This window comes from Dromaius novaehollandiae, chromosome Z, assembly GCF_036370855.1.
Source record: "Dromaius novaehollandiae isolate bDroNov1 chromosome Z, bDroNov1.hap1, whole genome shotgun sequence".
In the NCBI taxonomy this organism is placed as follows: Eukaryota; Metazoa; Chordata; class Aves; order Casuariiformes; family Dromaiidae; genus Dromaius; species Dromaius novaehollandiae.
The window spans coordinates 57,889,885-57,917,334 of record NC_088132.1 but is presented as its reverse complement, the minus strand read 5'-3'; the positions used below and the strand labels follow the sequence as shown (position 1 = coordinate 57,917,334).

Here is a 27,450-nt window from a genome sequence, read left to right as displayed (position 1 = left end):
AACACAGGGCAAGGGAGAGCAAAGGAGAGCTGCAGCTGCCAGCGCAGCCAGCAACAACCAGGAAACTCCTTAAAAACTGCCTGAACCTGCAGGATGCTCTTAAGGAGCAGAGAAACTGCGGGCTGATGCTTGCAGAAGTCTGAGTGCACACGTGGTACCGGAGCCACGCAGCACTGCAGCACTAACGCAGAATCGGGCACACTGCCCATTGCTAGCACAGACGGGAGCTGCCTCCCCAAGGCTCCAGCAAAAGAAGAGCTGAGCAATTCTGTCTTCTTCCATCACTTTCCTGTGAGGGCCTTTCATACACTTCAGCAGCTACTGTGCATCATGTATTAATTCATCAAATGGTCATATTAAAAAAGAAAAAAGCTGTGTCACCCAACAGCTGCAAGGAAAAATGCCCTTTTTATAAAAAATCCTTCAAAAAAATCCTAGGCTAGATCCTGCCTTTGCTTACACTGATGTAGACCCCTACTATTTCAGTGACTACAGTCAAGTCCTTCCATACTTGCATGGAAGGAAAGGAACATAATTTGAGCCTCAAAATGTTTCTATTAGAGTTTTAAAGCAGACTGTCTCTTTGGTATGCCATCAGCACTGCATGGAACGGATGGTGGAGCGCACAGGAGGGAATTCCTAATGAAATCAAAGACCACTTTGCCACTGACTTTAACATAGGACGACATTTATCTCTTGTTTTACAGGAAATGCAAATGCTCTTTCCCATAGGGTACAGTATTAAATCTGCTCTGGAAATTAATTAGTTCAATGCAGTGTGCTGTTTGCCCTTATTGTATTTATAAGTTATATGGCTAATCCTCATTTGTAGAGAAAAGAAACTGATGCACAAAACTACATTTTTCTCTTCACATGTTCTGCACATTCAAATGAAAAGCCTATGAAAACCATGCTAATTTGAGAAGAATTTTTATTCTAAAAGAGGTGAAGAATTTTAGCCTTTATTTAATATAAATGTTTCAAACAAACTGAATTTTTTAAATTTTACCTGTTATTCACATGTTATTTTTTGACTCATCACAACCTAAGCAGTAGATGCAATCTTGTTATCCACAAACCACTGAGGGGGCCATGGACTACATCCTAACAGGTCACAAAAAGTAAGTAAGAGCTGTAAATCTGTTGTTAGTATGTGCAAATAAGCAATACAATATTTTACACCTCCCCTGGAAAACATGGAAATTCTGAATGTTTAAAAAAGGTTAAAAAAATTGGTCTAAATCTCTGTCTTGATGATAGTGAGTGACAACTGTCTCTAGATTAACAGAGGTGTCTATAATTAGGAACAACTTAATGTCAGCAGGAGACAACTTTTCTGAGTCTGGCTCAAGACTACAAAATAAAATCTGCTACTTTGTAAGGACTCTGTGTCTCTGCATCTCCAACAGCAGCGTGCGTTCCTTCAGCCTTATCTTTTTAAATCAATATACAGGAACGTACGTAAGAACAATACTTAATAAACAGCAGAAGCCTTTTGTACTGCAGATATTTCTCCACATGTGGAGAAAATGACGTAACAGACATGAAAAATGTCAGTCATGACCCTTCTCAGTTATGCTTTATCTTCTGCAACAAACACCGTCAGAAGTAAGCAGAACAAAAGCGGAATGCATAATTTTTTGGGGTATTTTCTTGGAAACATGTAAACTAATTAAACATCACATTATTGTTCTTTTTGATGCAAAGAATTGGCCAATTTTGGAGCCGTATGCTTCAGTTCTGTTAGGAGATAAAATTTATAACTAAACAAGTTATTTTGGTGCCATCCTGGTTATAAAGAACGTACATAAAGCTCTGTACACAGGGAGGTTTCTACTCTGTAGTCCCAGCTTTTTTCCCCACTAACATTCTGCCCAAAAAATCCTACTTTCATATTTTTTCAAGTTTATGTTCTTAATGCATGTCTAGCTATATGTTTAGCTTTCTGCTATGTTCTTCTAGTTGCTTTTGCTCATATACAGAGCCAAACACAGAGTCCTCCACTGTTCAGCACCTATCCCCTGCAGTGGCATTTACTGTCTGGTGAAAGCCATCAGCTACGTAGTTCGGCTTCTACCCCGTTCGCATATGGCACGTGTTTGGGGTGGTAGGTCCCATTTGCTCAGCTCTGTTACTTCAAAAAAGTAGTCATGCTGCTACTGGTACTTATTCACAAAGGGTGATTCCTAATCCACCCTTTTGATGCAAATTTTTCTGATTTTAGATTCAAAAAGACCAATAGTGTGTCAGGGGGAAAATGACATATAGAAATAAGGAACTGATCTAATCCCACTTTTCAGCAAAAGAAGGTTCAATTTCTGATCTCAGAGAAAACATGCAAACTGAAAGCCATGCTTTTATAACATGATTCCTAAACACTTTCTGTTGTTTGTTCTGTGAAATTATCGGGTGGGATAAGGGGGCCGGACAAAAAGAAGATTTAAATAATGCACACCAGGAGAGCAGAATTTAGGGAAACCAATAATGAGCTAAGGTACATTTGCGTTTTGTCACAAAGGAGGATGATAAATGACTGCTAATCTACCTTCAGAGCTGTGATTTGTCACAACAGACTTTGGCACCTGCACCCCGTGACAGCTGGGAGGAAAACAACACTTAGGCAAAGCATTCAGGAACCTCTGGCTTCAGATAGAAGCCTTTGTTTGTTTGCGGATTCACTAGCCAAAGGGACTTGAAATGCAAAAGCATATAAGAAATACAGAGATAAATAGGAAAAAACCCTCACAGTAGGTTAAACTCGTAAGGCAGAATGGTGTTCTCCTCCTGAAATATCTCGTCCTCTCTTTCAAATTTGAACAAGATCCAGACTAAAAATACAGTAAAGACTGGGTCTGTGTGTGATGACATTTGCCAGTAATCACCTTGTTATTTCTGTTTTGCTAAGAAATTAAGTGATTATTAAAGTTGGAATTAAATAGGTTCAAAACAGATTCGCTGTTATGCTCCTAAGATTTGCAAACAGCCCACCATCCCTCTCCTCCCTTTGTCCTCTCCAATTGCACATACTCTTTCCCCTTATTAACAATACTTTACTCCCACTACTACCACTAGTCTCATTAAAAAACCTCTCTGTTGTTTTCCTTTCATAACTTTCATTGGACTAGCAAAACATCTAATAGGGAACAGGCAGATTTAGCAGTTCACCTTGAGAACTGCTGGATAACGCCCTACAAAGCTGTGAGGTACTACAGACCGTGCGTTGCTGCTCATTCTACCCATGTTTAAATCCAAGTGCCTCTCTGGACTGCATATACTGGAGAAGTCTTTCAGGTACACACCTAGCCTATAATTAGCCTATTAATAGCAAGAGAGTCCCTGTGATTAAGATTCATGTGATTATTTATAGAACTACATAATACTTCAGTTCTGATAGAAACTAAACTGATGAAACTGAAATGAAACTGAAATAATTCATTGAAAAAATGTTTCCAACAGTAGCAAAAACACAAGTCAAATTTGATGTCAGATTCAAGCAAATAATTGCACAAAGTCTGTTTGCAGCATTTACTCAGCTGGATATGTCAGATATACTGGTTTTGGACCTGCCAGTATTGATTAAGTATGAAATCCTTGTGTTTGCTCTCTCTTACTTTTGCAGATCTCATTCTTGCTTTTTATTCCTCTTTTCAATTCCTTCTTTACTGCCACATAGGCTATCTTTCTCTCCATTAATGTGTTTTCCTCCTCTAGTCTTTCTCTCCCTTTTGTATAATCTTCTTTTCCCCAAAAGAATACTTTCCTCATCTCCCACTAGTCTTACAACTGACCCCATATCATCTCTGAACTGCCTCAGACCTATACCAGTTAACCTGTATCCACTGCTGAAGCTGCAAGGGCTGGAAACAAAGCTGTTGGTTTGAAAAGCTCAGATTCTGCCAACAGCTTCCTTGGCTTCACTGAGAAGCATATCTACACTTTTGGCATACGTTATCAGCTTTGAAGCCAGTCACCTGCAGAGCTAATGAATCGTCTGCAGTGTAAAAACACTGATAGCCAGAGGTGGGAGGCAGCTGGGGGCTGCAGAGGAATTGGATGCGGTAGGACTATAGTCCTTTGAGGGTCAGAACGCACAGAGAATTAGAGCAAGTGCGAACAAAGAGGTAAGGTACAACATGATACAGAATACTGATGGCACACAATTACAAAAGCAGTCTGTTAGCCTCGAGCTAAAGTTCATGAAGGCAACGGCTTGCATAAGCCAACTATCTTCTGCTGTGTCCACGTGGTCCCTATCTTTGCTAGAAAGAACATTTTGAAAGTTGTTGTACATTTGGACCATGTACATGTCCTTTCTGTCTTGGTCATTAAGAAAAGAGGGATATACAAAACTGAGAGCTTCCTGCCAGTCTAAATAATATATAAAAGTGGTGGTAAAAGTCAGCATGGGTGGATTTACACAGGCAGACACCTCAAAACTACTAATTACAAGAAACTTGATCCACAGTTTTGGATTTTTGCTAACTGTTGACCTCCATAAAAATGTGAGGAATCTGAGCAAGATCTAAATTATGATTTTCATATTACAACATTGACACCAGTACTCTATATTAAATCTCAGTAATGTGGAAGCAGTACTGCAAGTAGCTTTGCAGAGAGATTTTCAGAAGAAGGGCTAAGAAAAGCTGGCTGAAGGTGAGTCTCAAATCTAATTAAGTAATCTAATGTCTTTTCAAGTAGAAACACTCTCTGTATGATAGTACATTGTGAGTAAGAGTCTTGCTCAAGACTATCTTATTATCTTATTCACAAGGACAGGGAAAGGGACTCTTGGTTACATTAGCAAGTTCACCACATCTAAGCTGCATTTCTTAATATTTCCATGGTTTTGGAGAAGAAATTTGGCCAAATTGGCAGTTTTGTCAAATTAAAGAGAGAAATCGCTGTAGGCCAGACATGTTTGGTCTGTAAATTAGGATATATTTATTCAACCTTTTTTACTTTGTTCATGAAAGTGAATCAGTTTCATTTAACAGATAAAATATGGGGCTGTTTGAAGAATTTCTGAACTGTAATTGGTCTCAGGATGTATTTTTATTTTGGCCAGCTTTTTACTGCATGAAAACCTTGATTACTTTTAGAGGTAACATTGAGTTGGATAAGCATGATACATCTTTCCAAACAGCATCATCTCTGCTTATTTCAAGGCAATCAAAATGAAATTTGCTGGGATAAAACACTTTTAGGTGTATTAAAAGTACAGTTAAAGTGCTCTAAACTGAGTTGTTGTTCTTAGAAAAATTGCATCCAAAGTTATCTGAAAGTACCAAAAATACTAACTTGAATGAAATGCAAGTTTTTGTAATAGAGCTTAGATAAAATTCTCTAGCCCAGATTAATACTTGACAGTGGCAGTGTTGAATAGGCAACAACTCCAGTACCATTCCAGTTAGGATATTATGAGTCATGTTCTGGTATTAAAGAAGTATTCCTTTAACAATTTCAAAGACAGATCTTACAAACTGCTTTTTGATGATAAACCCTGGCACATTCCCTCAATGGCCAGTGATAAATACAGCTCACAGTTTCTTGCCTAGCTGTTTTTACTTCGTAGGAAACCAAGTCTAAAGCTCTCTTAGACTTTTATCTGCCTTTGGGATTCAATTTCCTTTCCAGTCGTGATTTGGGATTAATCAAAGGAAGTATCACAGTTATGATATTATTTTCCATAAAAGGAAATGATTTTGCAGACTACCCAACTTTTCTTTATTCTTTTCACTACTTTAATTCATCTTTCAGATTTTCATATCCCTCAGCAGATGCCCTTTACCCAGCAATACCTTAATATTATTTCTATTGTTTTATATTCCAAGTCATTCTTTCTGCAATGCATAATTTTTGCCAGTTCAGTTTTTTCAGATGCAAAAAAATTATCAGCAGGGACTTCTTTTTTCTCCTAAGAATTTACTTTTATAAATACATTTTGACTGCAACAGAATCTGAAGAAAATCTATTTTACAGTATTTAAAGTAGAACCTCCCAGTAGATACCATTTCATGCTACTCCATCTGTCTTTACATTTTCTAGAGGATGGCATACCAGTTTCAACTCTACACACCTATTCAATTTTCATATCTCATGTATACTTCTTAATAATTTATAAAACTATATGAAATTGTACAGGTAATTCTCTGACCCTTCAGAAAGCTTTCATCCAGTCTGAGTATCAATACCATTTTGCCTTTAAAACATATCACTTAGTTCTTTGCTTAAAATTATTCACATTTCATATCTGGGCTGTCTCAGTCACACAAAATTATTGAAACAAACCACCTCCTTTGATAACAGAGATATTTATTCCATTTCTTTGGATAAGAAAGGGAACTGTCATCTCCTGTCCCACAACAGGACCTCTGAAATGAGGAGAGATCAGAAAGAGATATGAAGCTGAATTTCTATTCCCATTCAACTGACACAATTCCTTTTTCATTTGAGCAAGATGCGGGATGTAATAAAGAACGCAATGAATGTAAAAGACTTAATTCAAACCCTTTAGGCAAATTTCATCCTGTACTGCAAGAAGATATGGCCATCAAACCCTACTAGCAATGGACTTCACGTGCATGGCTTTACAGCATCAACATGCTGTGCTCTTGCTGGCCCGTTCAGCACCCTGAAGATTGAAAGTGGTCTGACATGGAAGTGCAATTGGCAGTTTTGGTCTGAATCAAACAGTTACCAGAAGTGCTAAACTAACTACTCTGGAGAACAATGCCCTTGATTATCCAAGGGTGCAATAAAGGTACAATGAAGGTAGAAGCATTCTCATACTAATTTCCCTCTGTATATTAATTTCAGCTTGTGTAAAGTTTAAACTTAATGGACCCTTACCAATCTCTCAGATCATTCTACCAACTCAGAAGTTGTTTAAATTGAAAGAAAATTAAAGCAAATACAGGGCTACAAACATCATTAGTCTGGAAAAAGCAAAAACATTTGGCATGCTGCAAATAAGGCCCTCCAAAGCAGTCTTGACTGCAGTGGTGTTATAAACAGCATTATGCACACAAAGACATTAGAAACTTTACAGATATTAGTGAAATCTTACAGTACACCTGTGGAAAGGGTATTATTTTGCATACTGAACAAGCAACACATAAAGAAGCTGAGGTATAAAAGAGTTAAGCAAGTTGTTCAAGTTCACAAAGGAAGTCCATTGCAAAATAAGAACAGAAGTCAGTCGTTCAGTTTTCAGTCTGTATCTTTCCCCTAAAATGATCATTCTTCCCCTTCAGGTTGTTATTTAGGACTGTAGTAGCTACATCATATAATTCACTAGCCCCTGACACAAGATTATATTCCTACATTAATATATTCCTACATTAAATAGCCTTTGCAAACAAGAAAGTTTTATTAACACACAGAATTGTAGAAACAAACAAAACCAGAGGAGCTTACCCAAATCCAGAAAACAAGCGACAGAAGAGGAAGAAGCCATAGCCCTGGACAAATGATGAAAGGAAGGCAAAGAATCCATTGACAGACATGCATATCAGGAGTGACTGTCTCCTTCCCACCTTGTCTGCCAAGCCTCCCCAGAAGAATGCCCCCACCATCATCCCAAGGTACACTATGCTACCTGCAATACACAAAAAAAAAGACGTTGTTTTGTGAGCTACATAACTGAACACAATTGACCATACCAAGAAAAGTCATATGTACTTGAGCGAGCTGCTTTCAGCAATCTTCTGTGTTTATAAAATCAATTGCATAGAGATTAATTTTTCCTTTCCCAATAAGTACAAACTGTGTGCACAGCTTTGCAAACGTACCTAGGGAGAATAGGTTTCCTATTGTGTCTGCATCATCTGTTAGCAGCCATACTAAAGCTTAATATAATTATTGAATGAGGTACCTCTAGCACCTAGCAACAATTGAAATACTGGCAAGGAAGACTGAACAGGAGAAAGAATGCCGCCCTTTCCTCAAGAATAAACTGCATTCATGTTAAATATGGCAGCATTAACACCTGCCCTACAGAAAAAAATTGCATGAACATTTCCAGAATACAAGCAATCCTGTAGAGGATTAATCACTGGGAATAAAATGTGCTAAGTCTGAAGGAAAGTGATTATGAAACAACACTTTCCATTTGAGAGCTACAGTATCAAAGATGTCCAGCTTGATTGTTTTTCCTCCCTCCCCTTCAATGTACTGCTTTATTTTAAAAGGTATTATCCTGTATAAAGAAAAACACTGGAACAGTTTTATTTTCAAAGAATTTTGGACAAATACAATACAATCTTGCTATATGCATTAAAATGAGACAGTGAAAAAATATTTTAGGGTGGTGTTTTTTTAAATTAATGATGTTTTCAAAGTAACTTCAGAAGTAACTTGAAATATTTAGCACTCTGACCATTCACATTTTAGCATACTGTACATTATTTCCTTTCCAAGGACAAACTCTTCTATGGGACATAAGACAAAAATTCACAACTCACTGAGCAGACTGTTAGAAGTAGTTCCTAAGCTTTGGATAGATCCATCCAGATTTGTATCTTGTTTTGATACATGTATTATTCCTTCTTCTAACTTTCTACTTCTTATTGAGCTTCCCAGATTGGGCTTTATCTAAATAATGGTTGCTGCCACCTTGTAAGTCTGCCACAGAGCGAGATTTAAATGTAGAGTAGCTGGAAGCAGCTAAAATTTTAGCAAGCCTTGTCCTGAGACTCTTTGATGAGGGAAAAGGCCCCAGGAACTGACGAACTGCAGGGCAGCTCAGCTGGGCTTTGCCTCTTCCCGCTTCAAGTTCTGGACTCCAGCAGAATCAGCTCTGCCCTGCGGCGGGTAGTTAGAAGAGAAAGGAAAGTGAAAAAACGCTCGAATGCATGGGCTTTGTTAACAGACTATTAACTTAAAGGTCACTCATCAGTATTTCTATGCTTGCAATTCCTTGTGTTAACACCTAAACTGGCAAAGCAAACCACTGCTGAAGGCTCTCACGCGTGGCAAAATATCCCCCTTCCCCTCATGTTTTGTACCAATAAATTCCACCGTGCTGCTTCCTTATCAGGCATCATTCTAAAACACTTGATATGACACACATGACTTTAAATTTATATTAGTAAAATAGAAAGTTATATTTTGCTTGGGTAAGTATGCTATTCTTATTACATTTATCACAACTAAGCACCTGTGTGGACTTTCACAGTGGATATACCACAGTGATAGGCAAATGTGGGCCACAGTCCCTGGAGGCTTTCCTACATTTCATATTTTCAAATAAAAATAATGCTATCTTTATTACAAATATTGAATAGAAAACAACAATATAAAGATGATCAGAATCCATTAGTTGTTTCTAAATTCAAGGTCCCTACAGAGTAACCACCATCTGATGTTGTCCCTGAGCACTGATTGTACATTTTGAACTCTAAGTCAGAATAAAAGATGGGTAAAATCACAGAGAAAACTTTTCAAAGTGTAAGCTGTAAAAGGCTCATGCATCCTGTCTAGTCAAGAAAATATATGGAATATTTTCCTCTTCTGAGAAGCTGCTAGACATGGAATTTCAGAAATATGAATGAGCATGGAGGCTTTTTATCACATGGAGCATGCACAATGTACCATGAAAAGAACGGACTGAAAAACGCAGACCAGATTTATATCATTTGCATTTTTTGATTGTCTGCATGATTCAAGTAACTTCTGAAATCAGAGCTGTGCTTCTTCCAGGTAGGATGTAAACCCATACATATGTAAATACATACATACACACACACACACAAACCCTGTATACAGAAGCAGTAACTACAGCAGATTATTCTTGTAGGTCTGTTCCTATTTCATCTTCCTTACGGAAAGAAAGCAGCCTATTGTAATCTCTGATTCAAATAACGAATTTCATATGCTTCAGTTACCTGGATCAAAAAAAAAATGTCATACCTCAACTTAGGCAATCCAAAGCAGAGGAAAACTGCTACCCCCTTCACCATCAGTTGTGACCAATACCAGTAAATCAACCTTTTTGGCCACTGCTTGCCTTTTTAGCCAATGACTGTCTTCTCTATGAGTCCAAAAGACAGGATGTCAGATCCATTGTTGCTCATCATAAAAGCATTAACCATATCTTTACCTAGGCAAGACCAACAAGCTTCTAAAGAAAAGCAACAGTTAGACTTCCTCCTAAGATAGGTTTTACTGCCACTGGTTTTCTAGCTATTACTGTGATCCTAATTTTTCATCTTCAGAGAAGACTGATGACAATACAGATAAATCCAGAATTTTCAGAAGTCCTAAGATATCTTTGTTGTCTTTCATCTTATGCTTTAGCCTAGAAAGGACACAGACGCTATAATACCCTCTTTGGTTTAGACGTGTTTAGTGACAGACTCTTACCAGATATTTCCTGCATTTTGATCCGAAATTTTTATTTTGACACTTGGGATTTTCTTGAAAGCCCATACACAGCTTATACATGTTCTAGTCCTATAGGGACAAAGTTTAGCGAGTAATTTGGCATGTTTGCTCAACTGCAGTGAGATCTCTCTTGTAGGTAAGATTAATACACCACACTTCAGATAGGCCAGTACTCACAGTCTGGAAACGCCATGCAGCAGAGCTGGTGCTTGTTTGGCAACATGAGCTGAAAGAACTTAACAAAAATGGTTCAATAGCTGCCTTGCCAGCACATCTGTTTCGAAGAGGCAGCTAAAATGGTTAACTTTCACTCTTGAAGCTGACATTCTTTACTACGATATTTAACACTGTTCATTTACAGCTAGATTTCATTTGGTTATCGCAATCAACACTCTAATATTAGAAATGCTCACAGAAGGCCAGTCAAATATTTTAGACAGCTATCTGTGAAATATTCTTATGCAAATAATCTTTATTTAACCAAATAATACCTTTCCTTGTTAAATATAGAAAGTTACTTCTAAAAAATACCAAAATACTCTGAACACAGTTCATTTTTTCTCTTCCAGATTTTCTTCAGATTATTTATGATAATACCATCACAATTCCTCTGAAACCCTAAAGTTATCCATTTTAAGATCTCATCCTTGATGCCTCTCTTTTCATGAAAGAAAATAGTTTCCCAAATTTTCATGTTTTAGAAACATTAGCCTCTTATATTAAACCCTTTGGTCATCAGACTGTGTTTTGGATTCTCTCACACCCACATAAGTCCCCTTCAGGAGACTTGAAGGGCATTCAAAATAAAGCTGCTAAAAATAATATGCCTCTCCTATCAATAAACTTCTATAAATAAGCTCCTCTCTCAGCCCCACCATTATCTCATACTTTCCCATCATATTATCTTTGATTTCTTCCTAATTGCCTTGTCAATCCTCAGTTATCTCCCCCCACAAAAATTTGTATCCCTTCCATCTTGAGCCTACTGCAGCTACCAACAATACCTGCTTCATTGTATTTTCCTGTCTTTATTCCCTTTTTTATTATTTTTGTCTCTATACAGAATACACCTCTGGCCCCACACCATGCAGCTAGTCCCCTTCCTCTCCGCATTCAAATCGTTCCTTTAGACCTTTTTTTCTCCCAACAAGATTCACAATAAGGAGTAGAAGTGACAAATGGAGAAGGAGATTTCTAACTTTGAACAGCTGAAATAGCTGAACAACCACATAATGAATACAAGTGGCATCAGTTTATCATTTTACCCTTCATAATCCCTTTTCTTCCAGCCTTTGAAGCTCTTGTTTATCATGTCATGACATTAGCCAGAATATAAATCTCATGGGGAAAATGCTACTTATTTATTTACACACTTCATAAATCACTTACTACATTTTGTACACTGCAGAAATCGTAATTTTAAATATGTAAAAATGAAATACCCAGTTATTGGTCGGACCCTGCTCTCTTTCCTCATTACCTTTAAACGTTAGTTATAAAAACCAGTAAAAGTACAGGTATACATATACACATATAGATTTTAATCCAGCATGTCATATTGACAGTGATGCTCCCTTTTTGAGCAACTGCTACTGATATAAAACTGTCTGCTTGTCTTTTTCTTTCTGGTATAACATACTTGTGCTTCTAAAGAAGTTAGCTCATAGAGCACAAGACATCCACTGACTTCATATACAGCATCATCCCAGAAACATGTTTTAGAAAATTAGTTTATTTTAAAATACAAAGACTACTGATGGTATCCTTCACACAACTCTGTGTTCATCTACGAAGTAACATATAATCTCAGCAAACACTGTCAATTGGTGGAAAGTTGCTGAGATGAGCCAAGTATCAGCTGAAAAAAACCTCATCCCATGCTAAAATGAATACTCTCTGCTATTGCTCTTTTACCAAGTTGTAACACTTTGTACCTTCTTTCCACAGCAGAAATTCTACATACTTCAAGGAACTTTTCTGTTGTATAAATGTACAAAATACACAATTGTTTCCTCTTCAGAACAGGGACCGTCTTTCTCAACATAATTGGCAATTGTCCATGGATAAGCTTTTCTTAAACTATTATTTCCATTCATATTCTAAGAAAATGTCTGCTATGAAGGGACAAGAAGTTTAGCATCTGTTAAAAGAAATTACTCAGAATGATCATTCATTTTGTCATTGACAGCTAACAGGATCTCAGTTTGGAATTGGTTTACACCATGCACACATTCTGAATATGCAACTAATTTTTATTATTATTATTTTTTTTTAAAAAAAAAGATCTGCACACAGCATCTTTCAGGTTGCTTTCAACAGCTAGACCTTACAAAGTAGCCAATCAACAGATCCCTCAGTGTCCAAACTTGGGTTATAGACAATTTAAGCAATGGGATAAAAATAAATTCATGGCCAGTCACTAAGGTCCAGCTGTGAAACAGCATCGTTCTCCTTGTGTTCCCATAGCTTTACTGCTTGCATCTGTTGCAATTCATATCCTGGTACCTAAACAAAAGCCAAACCCTCCTGAAAAATCAGGCTGTAAGTATACACCTCATTTGGGGAAAAGAAAGCAAAGCAGGACTTCCTTGCAACACAAGCACTCAGGCTGTGGGACACTGATGTTCATCTTCTGCTTTATTACACCTCTTGTAAAGTAGGTGTCCAACTAGCATAATATTGGGGTTTTTTCTTTTGTGTTGTTTTGAGCATTAGTCTGAGGGAGGAAAACATTTCACAGAACTAGTAAAAGTACTCTCAGTAAATAAAAAAAAAAATCACTGTGTAAAAATAAGATTATAAGATTATATTTTGGAAAACAGGATTATAAATGCAGACCTATGACAGCTCCATGGAGACAAAAACTCTTTTCACAAGAATTATACTGTACTTTAATCAATGGGTTATTTATTTGTACGGGGATCTTTCTATATGTTATTGTTTTAGAAATAAAATAATTCATAGTGGAGAACTTAAATGCCCATAAGTAGCATAATGTATAGGAATATCCAGATTTATCTTTGTTTCCACCCTGATAAACAGCATATGCAGAGTTTAAAGATGATAATCTTTCACAATTATACTTAATTATTAGCTGCCATTAGTTTCTTTGATCAGAAAATACTGTGGGAAGAATTGTGACCCATATAATAGTTTTCTTCAAACAAACACAGCTTCTAATTAAATTGTTCATAATATGAGCTAATTAAAACAAGCACTTTTCCATTAAGAAGAGGACAAATATAAGAAAACTGTAATTACTCTAGAATTGGCAAAAGAACTCCATTTTCTAACGCCATTATCTTTACATGTCTAAAGCCATCTGTGTAGTCAAAATATTAGATTTTCAGTTCTTACTCATCATATTATTCCATTCAGTTCCTCAGTTTTTAAGGTGTAGAATTAAATCGCTAAATAAAACATGAGTTGTTCAGCCATTTGAAAAAGATGGTAGGTACTGCTTTCCAACAAACATGAACCAACAGAACCTTATTAAAATTTTGTATGAGTCTTTGCAACTTCGGGACTTCTCTAGCCATAGATTTTCTTTATCCAAATGCTAGCAGTGTCCCATAGCAATCATTCTGCATCTTAACTTTAGATGCTAAATGATTGCTCTTGCCTAATAATATGCAATATATGCAAATCCCAATGGGCCACAGCATATCAGTCTCTTGCTCTATTACTACTGTTCAGACTAATCCACTCCTGCATTCCCTTTCAGGACAGCTGCTGACAGACTTCAATCTGCAATTTCATACTGTCTAGTACGCAGATGCTTAATTGTATACTAATTTCCAAGCTTTTTGCTATCCTATTTAATATATATTTACAAACATTCAAGCTTTTCTTCTATTAAACTACTAGAATTATTTTTAGCAATGATCATGGTAATGGGTTTTATCTGTTTAAATACATGAAAAATATAAAGCAATTTTCAGGCTTCAGTCTCAACATAAAAGTTTATACAGTGCCCATCACTCTGCAGTAATTCTTGGACCTCCAAGTGTTACTTGCAACTGAGTGACCTGTATGCTTGGTTCTCTAATAGTAATAATTTCTAAGTAGCACATCTTTGCTCGATAAAGCATTTAGCTTTTTTATATATTTATTAGTTGCTAAGTGCACAAGATATTCTGGATATCCTTCACAGTCAATATAAAAAGGCAACCATATCTCCATAATAACCAAAGAAAGATACAAATTCACGCTCATTGAGGGGAAGGAATTTATTGATACCAGTGAGGGGGAAAAAAAAAAAGAAGACAGCCTCATCTCCTCTTCTGAAACACTGCAGGCTCTACAGAAATATTAATGTTTTCATGAGGGGAAGAAAACTTAAAAAAAAAAAATATTTCAAACCAAATCAATTTTTAAAATGTTTATTAATTTTTAAAAGTTTGTTTCCCTAGAATTTATGTAGGAAGAACAACTCATAGAAATGCTCTGACATGAAGGCTACCAAAAAAAAAAAAGTATATAATTCATAGACCAGATTAATCAACATGAATAGTTTAACTGCAAACAGACTCTAAAGTTCCAATCTTAACTCTGTTGAAAAGAGAATGCTATTTATAGGACCTACTGTGTACTTTACTTTTATATTGGGTTATTAAACAAAAAGACAAGCAGGCAGCACAGACTATGAACAGAGCACAAATGAAAAAATAATTATTGCTACCACCAAAAAGGCTGCCAAGGTTAAAGATCAGGTATCTGACCTATTGCTGAAGTAGAAAAACTTAAAGTGCCAATTTGTCCCTGCAATAACTTGCTGGATCTCAATGAATTAAATATAGTGAAATGAGATAAAATCAGCAAGCTGTTCAACCTTTTGGGAAATTATATTTTCTGACCGTTGCAGAGAACCCCTCTATTCAAATTCTGTAACCAACTTAGTGCAATTCAAGAATTTAGCCACTAAGTTAAAGATGACTTTCAGAAAATAATTTTCAAAACTTTTTTGAGCCAAAAAAAGAGTAAGAACAATAAAAGACAATATAGACCTTCATCAACAGAAGGAAAACAAGCACAGACTACCTCATTACACCACTTTTCAAACATGCCTACGAAGCACCTGCAGATACCTAATCTGATACCAGTCCAGAAACCTCACATAAATAGAAATCAGGTGAACAGACAGAACGATCCTGTTCACAGGCAATACTGATGAACTACAATATTTGATAGAGGAACTCAACCAGGAAAGTCAGGAAAATGGGAGTGAAAGCAAAGCTGAGCAAAAGAAAGGTAATATTCAGTTGATCAGTGTAGATGGGAAAATGAAAGAACATGCAACTCAACAGTTCTGCTTGCAAAGCTATTTATGGTCTTTAAGGTCAACAGTGGAAAAAAAAAACCATGATCAGCAACAGGCATGACACAAAGGTGTATGATGGTATGACAAGCATAATTTAATGACTGATTTAATTAAAGGAAAACTGCTGTGAGGTAGCCAAATAATGTACCCTTAAAGAGAGAACCAGAGAAGCCTCACAAATATTAAAAACAAAGATGGAGCAGAGAATAAGTAGAAAATATTAAATGGAAATTATATATATACACATATATATTCCATGTTTTTCCCCTTTCAAAAGGATCAAGTCCAAGTTTTCCAAGGAACAGAAACAAAAAGGAGAAATAGATGTAGAAGCACAGTAAGAAACTTCCAAAACAGCCAGAAGACAACTGAAACAAAGTGATTAGGACACATGGCATCATCAGAAGGCAGCTAATGCAAGAAGAAATTTGACAATACAGAACTTTAGATCGACAAATGCCTACAGTACATTTGTCTTGGTTTCGTGCAGAGACTGAAGGGAAAATGGTCTCCCACTACAGCTACCCAAAGTCCTCACCCAGCTTTGCTCTTCGAGAGCTCAAAGGTGAATCAGGAAGGTGGGTTCTTCTTGGGAGGACGGGAGAAGGGAGCAGAGGTCTGTCCTCTCCTGGCAGGGGGGGCAGGAAAAAGGCAGTTTGCCCAGGAAAACAACTGACATACATTTCCAAATCACGAAGCTACCATGGAGTGTGTCCACCCTGGGGGGAACTGCAGAAATGAAAACCCAAAGATGGAGACATTTGAGCAGAGCTTTTCCAGTGCTAGATCAGAAACACCATCTATGTGAAAGTCAAAGACTCCCAAAACAACCCTTCTCATAAATTTCATTCAGATATTAGCTAGTTTCCTGATCTCCCCTGGAATGTCTCTTAAGAAGTTTATATGCCTAAAGTGTCTGCTTTTGGTTTGTCTCCTGTAACTCAGGTGTGACCTTCACAACCTGAGGTGTTTGTGGTGTAAGGTTCTCCTTCACTTTAATCCAAGAGGAAAAAAAGATTGGTGTTTTGCCTCCATATTTGCTCTGATTGGGCCTACGAGACTGATTCTGTTTTATGCAGCATCTGAAGAACAAGATGATTTAGCTCTGGATCCTTACATTGTTCGTTACATCAAAACCAAAATATTTTTTGTTGCTTTCAAATTCTGTATGCCATTAACTCTCCCTACAGTTCTAAGGACATCCATCTTCTAATATATCCAGAATTCATGCCAACAGGTGTGTTGATACATTTTTTTTATTAATGAATCATTACTGTCTTAACCACTTTCCGTGGTACTCAGATATTAATTATTTTAATTAAAACATTTTAATAACAAAAGGAATATCTGCTCCTGCTTTTCCTCAGATCCAAATCAGATAAACTAATAAATGCATAGAAGAAGCCAAGTAACTGCAGAGATTGTGACAGGTAACAGATTGCTCACTAGGAAGGGGACTTTTCTTCACAGCTGTATTCTCTGATAAGGCAGCAAAATAGAGAAGAATATGGTAAACCAACACCTTTGCATACATTATCGTCATCACTTATGCTTTAAGAATATTATCATGTCAATAACTAAGTCTTTAAAAAAGTCAAATCCACTACCAGGCATTAGCATCATTTTAATTTATTCTGTAGCAGATTTCTCAGAATAAAAAAAGTTATATTTCATTTTATTAGAGTTATTTACAAATGGACTACTACTAGTGTTTTTTGTAGCAAATGGCGGCACACTGCTATTTTATACTGCTGTTTCTTGACTAGCAAAATCAGTAATCCATTACAAATAAAAAGATCAATGCTGTAATTTCTCACAGATAATCAATCAGCATTCAAATGTAGCATAAACCCAGGGCTGTAAGAATCAGTCAATATGTGATATTTGTCCTCCCATATAAACGATGTTTTTAAAAGATGATTGTTACCAATATGCAATAGCTAGGGCACAGAGTTTATCAAAAACCCAGGTAGTCCCAGGTAATGATGTGAAGCCATTGTCAGATTCCCTAGGTACTATCACAGAACGTATTATTTTCACCCTGTCTCTTCCTTTGATCCAATAGTTCCCCCTGGCATTAGAAAAGAAATCCTAACAGACAAGTCTCAGATACAACACACCTACTTAAGCTGTCCTAATACCCCTAATTCCTGTTTTTTCCTTCCACTGCAACTGCAGAGACTCCTCTGGATTTTTTTCCCTCTCAGATTTAGATGTTAAATTCAGTGCACTCTTCACCCAGCTCTGAACTGACCCTGTCATGGTGGAAATCGCTGTGACTTTGCAATTGGAAATGCACTTCCATGGCAATCCCGAGAATCAGAATGATTATAAATGGTGCATATGATTGAACAGTGCACAGCATTTACTCTACAATTTGCTAGGATTAATAAAATTTCAAAGCAAAAACAGTATTTCACAAAAGCTTTTAAGTGCCCATGTGGTCCTCTAAATTAATCATCTCATTTCATATCAAAACTCTTCATTTTGGCTACACATTTTATTGTCTTAATCTTATTTCCTTAGTCCTGCTTCTGACTCAAAACAGAGCAAAGACCATGAATAATCACTGTAACTTTTAATCAGTGCTGAATTAAAAACAGAAAGTCCAAAGTATTTACATCTACATTAAGAGCAAATGCATCCAACACAAGTAATCAAGGTACAGGATACTAAGAATTAATTAATAAAACTGCGCTCCTACTGCAGGTATCTGTAGAATAATAAAGCTTAATAAAGCTAACTGTTCATTATTACTTCAGTGGTTAATCAGCCATTAACTCTCCTCACTGAAATTAAATTCCAGTACTGTGCAAGCTACTTCCCTTGTAAATGGGAGGAAATAACTTTTTACTCTTCTTTTTCTAAACAGTAACTGTTACTATCTTCGTTCCAATGTAATGAAGGTGGGAGGGAAAATAAAAATGTTAAAAATGGAAAAAAAAAACCCTTATATTCGAAACCTCTGACTCCCGCTGGCTTCAAAAAAAAAGACATTGGGTTAAGCTTAACCTCATCAGGAGGAGGTTATCAGAGTGAATAACTGTCTTGGGGAGGAAAAAAAAGAAAAAAGAAAAAACCCCCACACATCTCCCACAGCATCTGACAGGAAACATGGCCTTCCTCACCTAGCACACAAGAGCACATGAGTGAAAAAGAGAATTCACTTTGCTAATGGTTCCATTTCGTCTTTCTACTTTCCCATTTACAGTCAATGAAATACAGTAACTAATCCAATGTCATAATGAAGAATAATGGACCAAATAATGCTCTGTATGGTGCCAATACACCTGCAGGTGCTGGTGATGCTAAGCAGGCTTTTTAATGATGTATTTACAATAGTGCCAGGAAGCAGAGTTATAATGTCTAAATGGAAAATTATTTAGATGACTGTATCTATCAGTTCACGATCTCTGTACAGCAAAACTTGCTAGCGGCAGTTTCAGAACCAGCCTTGAAAATCGCTCTGAATTCTAGCAGACGAGGAAAATACTTGTGAACTGTGAAAATGAGCAGATCTGACAAAAGCAATACACAGTACAATAGAGAGCCACATATCACGAGTGACATGCATCCACACTTTCTCAAGTTCATACAAAGCCCTCCACTGTTAACCAGTACTACAAGTAATTTCTGTTCAGCTGACACGACAGAAAGAAATTTGCAAACTGGCCAGCTATGCCTATCTTTGGGAACATAGACCTTTTTCTTTTTTATCATTATAGATGTAAAGCCAGTGTCACTTCACACCATTTCCTTAATTTCCCTAGTCCATATTAGTCGCCTAACTTTCTACCATCCAGAAAAAAATTCAGATACAAATGTCTGTCTGCCTGATAAATTGCTTTCTATGAGTCTTCAGTTTCCTGTGAAACGGGACATTTCTCATTCACACACTTATCCTGACGAAAGCTTGTTCATTGTAAGCATAAATGCATTCATGCATTGTAAAGCATATCTTGCTCAAAGCAGAAGAACTCAACATACGGACACGTCATCAAAAACTCTTAGTTTTGTTTCCTGCTAGCTGGAACAAGGGCTGGTACATATTTGGTTAAGAAGGGTCATTGGTTTAAGAGAGCCAGAGAACAATTTGATAAAGATTTTACAATCAGTGGTAGGGAAGAGGACAGTATCTTACCGTCTTTCCCATCTAGAAGTCTGAGTAGTAGGTAGAGTTACTTGGGTTACTGGGTATAAAATCTGAGATTCTTCAGTGAAAGGTTATGGACAGAACTCCTCTGAACTGCTCATAGTTCCAGTCACACAGCTGATAGAGAGAATCCCCCCTGCACACTTGTGACCTGCTAGTTTGCTGTTATTATGCTGTCATATTATTCACTTATTTATTTTACCAGTAATTCAGCATCATTCCTTTTTCTAAGTATTTACGCTTGCATAATATAAGGGCTTTGATTCTGCATTTGCTAGGAAAATAGTGACATTCCATATATTTGTGACAATGTAAAACTGGTTCAAACAAGGGAAACAGGCCTGTACAGTGAGAACAGATGTATCCATCATAGGGAAAGAGTTATGTCCTCACTAAAATACTGTCACGGTAGTTTACAAAATTAATTGCATTCCTTACTTTTCAGCACTGACATTCATGTAAGTAAGCCAAAGCTCTGGAATACCTAGTTATTTCAAATCCTATATATCACAAAATATAATTGGCTGCCAATTCTAGGAAACATTAAGAGTATAAGATAAAATGACTAGTCAAACTTCAAAAGAGTCCTAAAATCTTGAATTGATTAAGTCCATGGATAAAATGCATAGGAAGAAATGTACTCGGCTGTGGCAAAAAGCCATTGAATTATGTTTGTTCCATATTTAATGAAGTTCATTAATACTTTCACTGTGAAAATATTTATACTTCTTGCCAAGGAGCTCACATCGCTTTCATTTCATAGCTCAAAATTTGATACAAGATGCAAAATTCAGAGCTACAAATATTCAAATAATGAAGAAGTACATTTCAATAAATGGAAGCTTGTAGATCGTAACTGTGTTGCAGAATTAACCAAACACAGACCTTAAGGAGAGTGTAGCATCATATTAAAAATGTTCAGTTTGGTTAAAAAACTGGATTTGACTCACTGCTTTAAACAGTGATGTATCATCAGCCATAGATGCCAAGGAGTGAGGACGGGGGGGGGGGGGCGCGAAGCGGAGGTGACAGCCAAATTAAATGTGTGAAATCGCCATGGCCCTCAGGCTTTTCTTTTGGGAGGCATTTCCTTCTTTTGGCCATTTTTGTAAGATTATAAATGTGTGTGACATGAACAGTAAAATCACTGCTCTGCGATAGGATAGGCAGAGCCAGAATATAACCTGCAGTGCATAAAAAAGCAGCCCAGTGATTTTTAACTATTTTAGACAATCAAGGGAAAGAGAAATATCCTATGAGCCAGAGATGTGAAGGCAACTGCAAGCCACCCAATTATTTGAGCCTTATGTATGTGTGCAGACAAATAATACAGATATATTTGCACATGTTATTAAAGGATGTTTGTAACTGACCAGTTAAATGTACAGGTATCTCAATGCTTACTCATACAGTCTTCATAAGTACATATGTTATTCCAATTGTAGTCTGTAATTTCAGTCATTTAAATAAAAGAGTTTCCCAATATCCACTGTACTCATTGGACTCAACTGAAGCAAGCACAGCTTCAGTCTTCCAGAAAGTGTCATATTCTGGCAACAAATGTCTGTCTCAAAAAGTGGCCTAGTACTTACTAGCCATATATGCACTTGTATCTTTGACACTGTGCCAAGGCATATGAGTACAGTTATGTCCATCTAACTAAAAAAAGTAATGAATAAGTGTTATGCTACTTACAGAGCTCTCAAAAGATGAGCAGGTTATAATAGCATTTGGCCATGCTGGAAACACGTACGAACACCAAGCCTCTCAGCTGCGAACTGCAATGCAGTGATTTCATATAGGCTTGTATTGAATTTTTTACTCAGGTTAAAGCTGCATCACTGAAACTGGTTATTGAATTCTCCTAACCCCAGGTTAAATGGTTACACTCTTAAAAGTGAAGAGTGAACACATAAGTTAACGTAGTCCAGTAGCTTGCAGTCATCAGTAAAGCTGAATGCTGGAACAATACGAAACAGGAAAAACTGGATCATCAAAACTTTGTGCATGGTGCTAACGTTCTCCCTATTAGCACAACCTTCTGTCACAAAAAGACAGTTTGGGAACAGCAGCTAATCATGCTCAGAAAAGGAGGGTAGCTGTGACCTACCTTAAACTACTGGCTTCTAGCAGGAGCCCCTAACAGCTCAGAGAGCTGAATATGCTGCATTTCATTAATGGTTCCAATCTGTGCTCCCAGTTCCCATCTTGTGACAAGCCCAGGATATTCCATGTGACATTTAATCCAGTTCATAACAGACAAAAATTATATTGCACACTCTCTCCCCTGGTTCCTTTTTTCCCCTCAAAAAACAAAAACAAACATACCATCTCCACTGGTTCAAGTAACAGCTCTTTAGAACAGATAAGGATCTTTCTCTTAATTTTTCTCCCTCCAATAATTGTGTTTGGAAGGCAAGCAGGCAGAGCACTGCAGTAGGAATAGCTTAATACCACCGGAAGAGAATTGACCTTGTACCAAAGGTGAACACCATGCATGATAGCACTTGTATTTCTGGCATCATCTTCTGAAGAAATAAGGCATTAATCCTACATGCAAGTTTTCACCTTGCTCAGGAGTATTAAGTGCACATTTCAATGACTACATCTCCATTTCTAAATATTTCTATTGCTACTAAAGATTTATTACTATTATTAACCATAAATACAATGGACTCTCACTGTTATTTCAATGACATTCCTCACACTCTAAGGTCTGCTATGATTTCAGTAAGTATTCTTAATCTAGATTCATTTCTCGTGAATACAGTAATTTAAAAATCCATATCTAAAAACCTATCATTTCAAGATCTGTGCTGCCTTCAATAAGATTACCATTCGTACCATGGCCAAGATTCCATATTAAAAAAATCAATATTAAGTCTTTTCCTCTCTCTTTGAAGTCTAAAATCATAACCCCCCCTAAAATTTCAAGTTCTCCATAATAAAAATAAATAAAGGAGTAACCCTGGAAGTATTAACTCCATAGGAGCACGTCTTCCACCACTTGCACATAACAGTAAAATATAGAGAAGCAGAGCATGTTTTTCCTTTAATTTATACCATTTGTGGTCTATTATATCATCACAAATCTGGCACCCTTCTACCAACCGAAATGTAACCAGAAAACACTCACTCACTTTCTCCTACTACATTCTATGCAAGCACACATAATAAACCTTTCCTGCATATAAAGACCTATAATAATATTTAACAACAAGAGAAAAAAAGTGCTGTAAATAGGTTCCTACTTACAGCAGCAGGAATGAGTTTTATTAACTGCTATATAAGGATGGTTTTGTGACCACCAATTATGATTCAGATCTTTTTATAAATAAATGTCAAATATATAAATAAATGTTCCTGTCTTCTGTATGATAGCATACAGAGGAACCATGCTGTCAAAAGTATCACTGGAATTGAATTGAGTAGATAAAAATAAACCATAATGCTCATGATAGATATTTTTTAGAAAAAAAAAAAAACTTAAAATTCAGACATTCAAGAAGAAATACAAATAAAATCAGCTAGTCAGTATTATACTTTCCCAAGTTTTGGATTTCAGCCTCAAAATAAAGTTTAGTTAAGCTATTCATAAGTGTACTATAACCCTACATAAAGAAGGCTGGTAGAAAAAGTTTTAGTGAATTTACAGAGGGGAATAACCTCAGATCACTAAGATCAATACATTTATTTTTCATGACCTTCTTTCAAGCTTACAAGTGCATTTCCTCACAACAGGCAAAAAAAAAAAGATAAAATGCTCATTTAACCAATGACTAGCAAAAAAAAAAAAAAAAATCTTCAGCTTCCACATTAAAACGTAGTCCATCCAGAAGATTAGAAAGCCCAAGAAAACTCCTTTTCTTCAACAGATCATTGTATCTCTATTTATCTGGCTTACGCAGAGAATTTATAGCTACTTTAAAGATGGAAAAACAAATGAATATCATAAGCATTGAAAATCAAAGAGAACCTAACATAAAATTTTGCTTAAGATCATTCAAGTCTTAACCTCCACAACATGCAAAATCTTCTCTCTAAAAGGGAAGTTGGTTGCTCCAGCAGCAAATTACATAAAGGAAATCTATCAAAACATGCAAGAGAAGAAGCACAATCTGAGAATAATAATTTAATTCCTGATTTGTACATATATTTATGTCCCAAAGGATGTGTATAAGGTGTCTACTGATTCAGTGAGGTGCCCAAGCACTTTGGAGAATTCCACCAGGCATCTGGATGCCTGAATACTTACAAAATGCTTCCCTCTTACCCAGATCCTGCAGTCCATTACTCACTGTCATTTTGTGACAACATTTTAGAGTTCTACAGAAGCAAGGAAAAATCCATACAGGCTCAGGAGGAGAACAAATAGCTCAAGCTATATGACTTTGCCCAAATGAATTTCAACCCTAGTTTGTGTGTAAACCAGCAAGCCTGTACAAAATTCATGATTTCATAACACTCTGGTCTTTAAAGGTTTACTCAAATGTAGTAACTGTAATATCTTTTTTGGCTATAGGAAGCTAAAAATGTTAAAAGCAATGATGTGTTCATGAAGACTTGTTTTTCAAATTATGGAATCAGAAAAATTTTGGTTGAGAGAATGTTGGAGGTCACTAGTCCAACCTCCTGTTCTAAGGAGTGATAGTTTCAAAGTTAGATCACCTTGCTCAGGGCCTCGTTCAGGCAACTTTTGAAAATCTCCAGAAGATCCCACAGCCCTTCTGGGTAATGCATCCCAGTGGCTGACCACCTCACTATGAACTTTTTTATTTATATGCAAACAGAATTTCCCTGGTTGCAACCTGTGATCTCTTGTGCTCCTCTAAGAAAAATTTGACTTTTTCTCTGTAATTCTCCTTCTGCAAAATTAGGTAGCCAAATACTATTGTCAAGCCCAGTTCCCTTAGCTTCTTCTTATATGTCATGTATTCCAATCCTCTAACCACTTTAGCGGTCCTTTGCCGAACTTGCTCAAATTTGTTAATCTCTCTCTTGGACCAGGTCACCCCACAATTGGGCAAAGTATTCCAGATGTGGCCTGCAGGAAAGGGAAATGATCACTTCTCTCACCCTACCGGCTACACTTTTGCTAACGCAGCCCAGAATGCAGTTAGCTTCCGTTGCTGAAGGGTGCACTGCTGACTCGTGTTCAACTTCTTGTCTAGGAGGACCCTGAGATCCTTTTCTGCAGAGCTGCTTGCCACCTAAGCAGGTGATTTATCATAATATTTGGGGTTTTTGGATAGAAGAAATTCTCTCTCTGTGGCTAATCAACTAAGAATATCTTCTACATATAAAGATTATTTCTGTTTGTGTTCCTGTACTATGAGCCCTAATTATGGACTGGGATATTGTAGTTAAGTAATGCATTAAATAACATAGAACAGAAAAGATTGTTTATGCTCAAGAGATCATTCAGTCTAAATATTCAACAAGAGGTGATATGTGGGTACAAAACAGACCGGGGGAGAATACAAAGAAGCAAGGAGAAAGCAGTGGCCTTTGGAAAAGATGACAGTCATAGCATATGAGTAGCTTTACTGGTTGTCAGGTTTTGTTGGCACGAATGCAAAGGAAGGTTTAAAGAAGATAATCACTTAATCCTGTGACATTTATATGGATTTTTTTCTCCAGTGCTGAGGGGCTGAAGTGAAAAAAGGATGAAGGTATCTGTTTGAAAAGCGCCAGCGGGGCAAAGGGGGCATCACGGGCCAGTCAGAAGCAGGAGTCACCCTCTGTCCACTGATAACAACAGTAGCAGCTGTGTGGCTATCAAGTGCTTTACAAGCAAAGGTAAGCCCTTACAGATCGCACGGTGGAGCCAGTGAAGAGACATCCAGAAGGAACAGCATGGCATCCTGAACAGACACAATTGGGACAGGATAACTTTGCCTTGCTTGGGGGAAAGGATGCTTCACCACTTCAGATGCAAAGACGCTGAGAGAAGGGCAAAGTGTTTTATTTGTGTGATGGGATGGAAAGGCCATAATTTAAGAGTGCAGAAAAAAAACAGCTGTAAAATTTAGGGACAATCTGTATGTGGAATCATAGAAATAGGGCTATTCAGACCCAGAGTAACAAGCAGGATAGCAATAGTCCCAGTGATCAAGAAAGATGATAGGCTTTGGAAAAATGAAAAGCAAGGAAGATTAAGATTTCTATTTTAGCTGTTTCGTACTTTAACACATTTGTCATCTGCAAGGAAAGATCAGGAAGGCAGAATGAGATTACATCCAAAGACGACAGAAGATGTGTCATTTTTCAGCACAGGGATGAAATTGGTTTTGCTTTTATGGGTGAGATTGCATAAACAGAAAACTAAGGCAGACCATGAACAAAGCTGCTAGGACCCCTGCCTATCAAGGAAGCTGAAGAAAGGATTAGAAGGGCCTTGTGAAATATCAGCTGTACAAACCATTAGAAAGAAAGAAGAGTATCAAGACATTAGGGCATCACAGAAGCTAAAAGAGAACAAGATTTCAATAAGGGTGTGGAACTGGTAACTGCCAGTTAAGAATGACGAACTGTTGGCTGTAAGCTTTGGCTAGGCGCTCAGGCAAGACCAATTGCTGTGAAGTGTAAGAAGCCAAAGCCAAACTGAAGAAAGCTTAGGTCAGGTGTGAAGGAGAAGAACTCCCAAAAATGATTGTCAGCTGCACATTCAGTGGGTTAGAAGATGAAAGAGAGAATAGACAGGATTTAGAGAAACAAGTGGGGTCAATGGTAAGCTTTTTAAAGAACAGAAAAGATTAATGCATGTTTACCAGCTGTTAGCAGCAAGTTAAGAGAAGAATAAAAGTATCCTGGCCTAAAACGAGTGCAAAATCTAGCACTTGGGGGGTGGGGGGGGGCGCAATTCACACATCGAATGCTTTATATACACAGAATTAAAAGGCACTACTAGATTTAAATTTGAAAAAAAACCAGCAACGCTGGTTACAGAATGACACATCAGGTCTCTAAGGGTACTTACAGATCACTCAAATGAAATTAAAGCCCTTCTAGAAAGAGCTGAATTCTATTTTACCTTAGATTTCTAATTACAAAGGTGCTACAGAGGATTCACAAAAATGTTTCATAAGATTACATCTCATCTCAACAGATAACAGCAAGAATTAAGTGGGATCTGTAAATTAATCTTCCATCACCTAAGTTGTCAGCATCAGGAAAAAAAAGTTACAGTAGGCAGGACACATCATCTTTCAACACCTAGTAAAGCAGGCTAGCACTTTCTGCTGTAGGTACTGAGATAGAATAGATACAGCCCAGAGAAGTATAAGAAGAAATATAAATAATGAGACATCCACACAGAGAGTTGATGTGACTTAGCTCTACTTACTTCACACTTTATACAAATTCCAGCATATTCTTAAATATATGTTCTTACTGTGATTAGATGCACACACAAAAAAGTTAATGCTTAGAAAGAATTCAGAAATTGTATTACAGCATCAGCTCAAGTGAATTTAACCTTTAAACAGTATCGGGATTTGTTGGTGAATAGCACTAACCTCACAACACAGCGAAAACAACATTGGTTGGCTTACAGTGCGTTTGAACCTCTGAATGCTCCAAGATGCATAGTAAC

General features: G+C 37.0%; 1 protein-coding gene across 2 annotated transcripts in view; it reads right to left on the bottom strand.

Moving 5' to 3' along the window:
* Positions 1 to 27,450, bottom strand: part of LOC135324668 (synaptic vesicle glycoprotein 2C) — a 120,509-nt gene that overhangs the window by 60,435 nt on the left and 32,624 nt on the right. The window contains exon 3 of one of the 2 annotated variants that reach the window (XM_064501393.1): positions 7,417 to 7,597. The exons of the other annotated variant lie outside the window; for it this stretch is intronic. Within the exon in view, the coding sequence (XP_064357463.1) occupies positions 7,417 to 7,597 (181 nt within the window). The remainder of the gene's footprint in view (positions 1 to 7,416; positions 7,598 to 27,450) is intronic. 2 annotated transcript variants of the gene reach the window in all.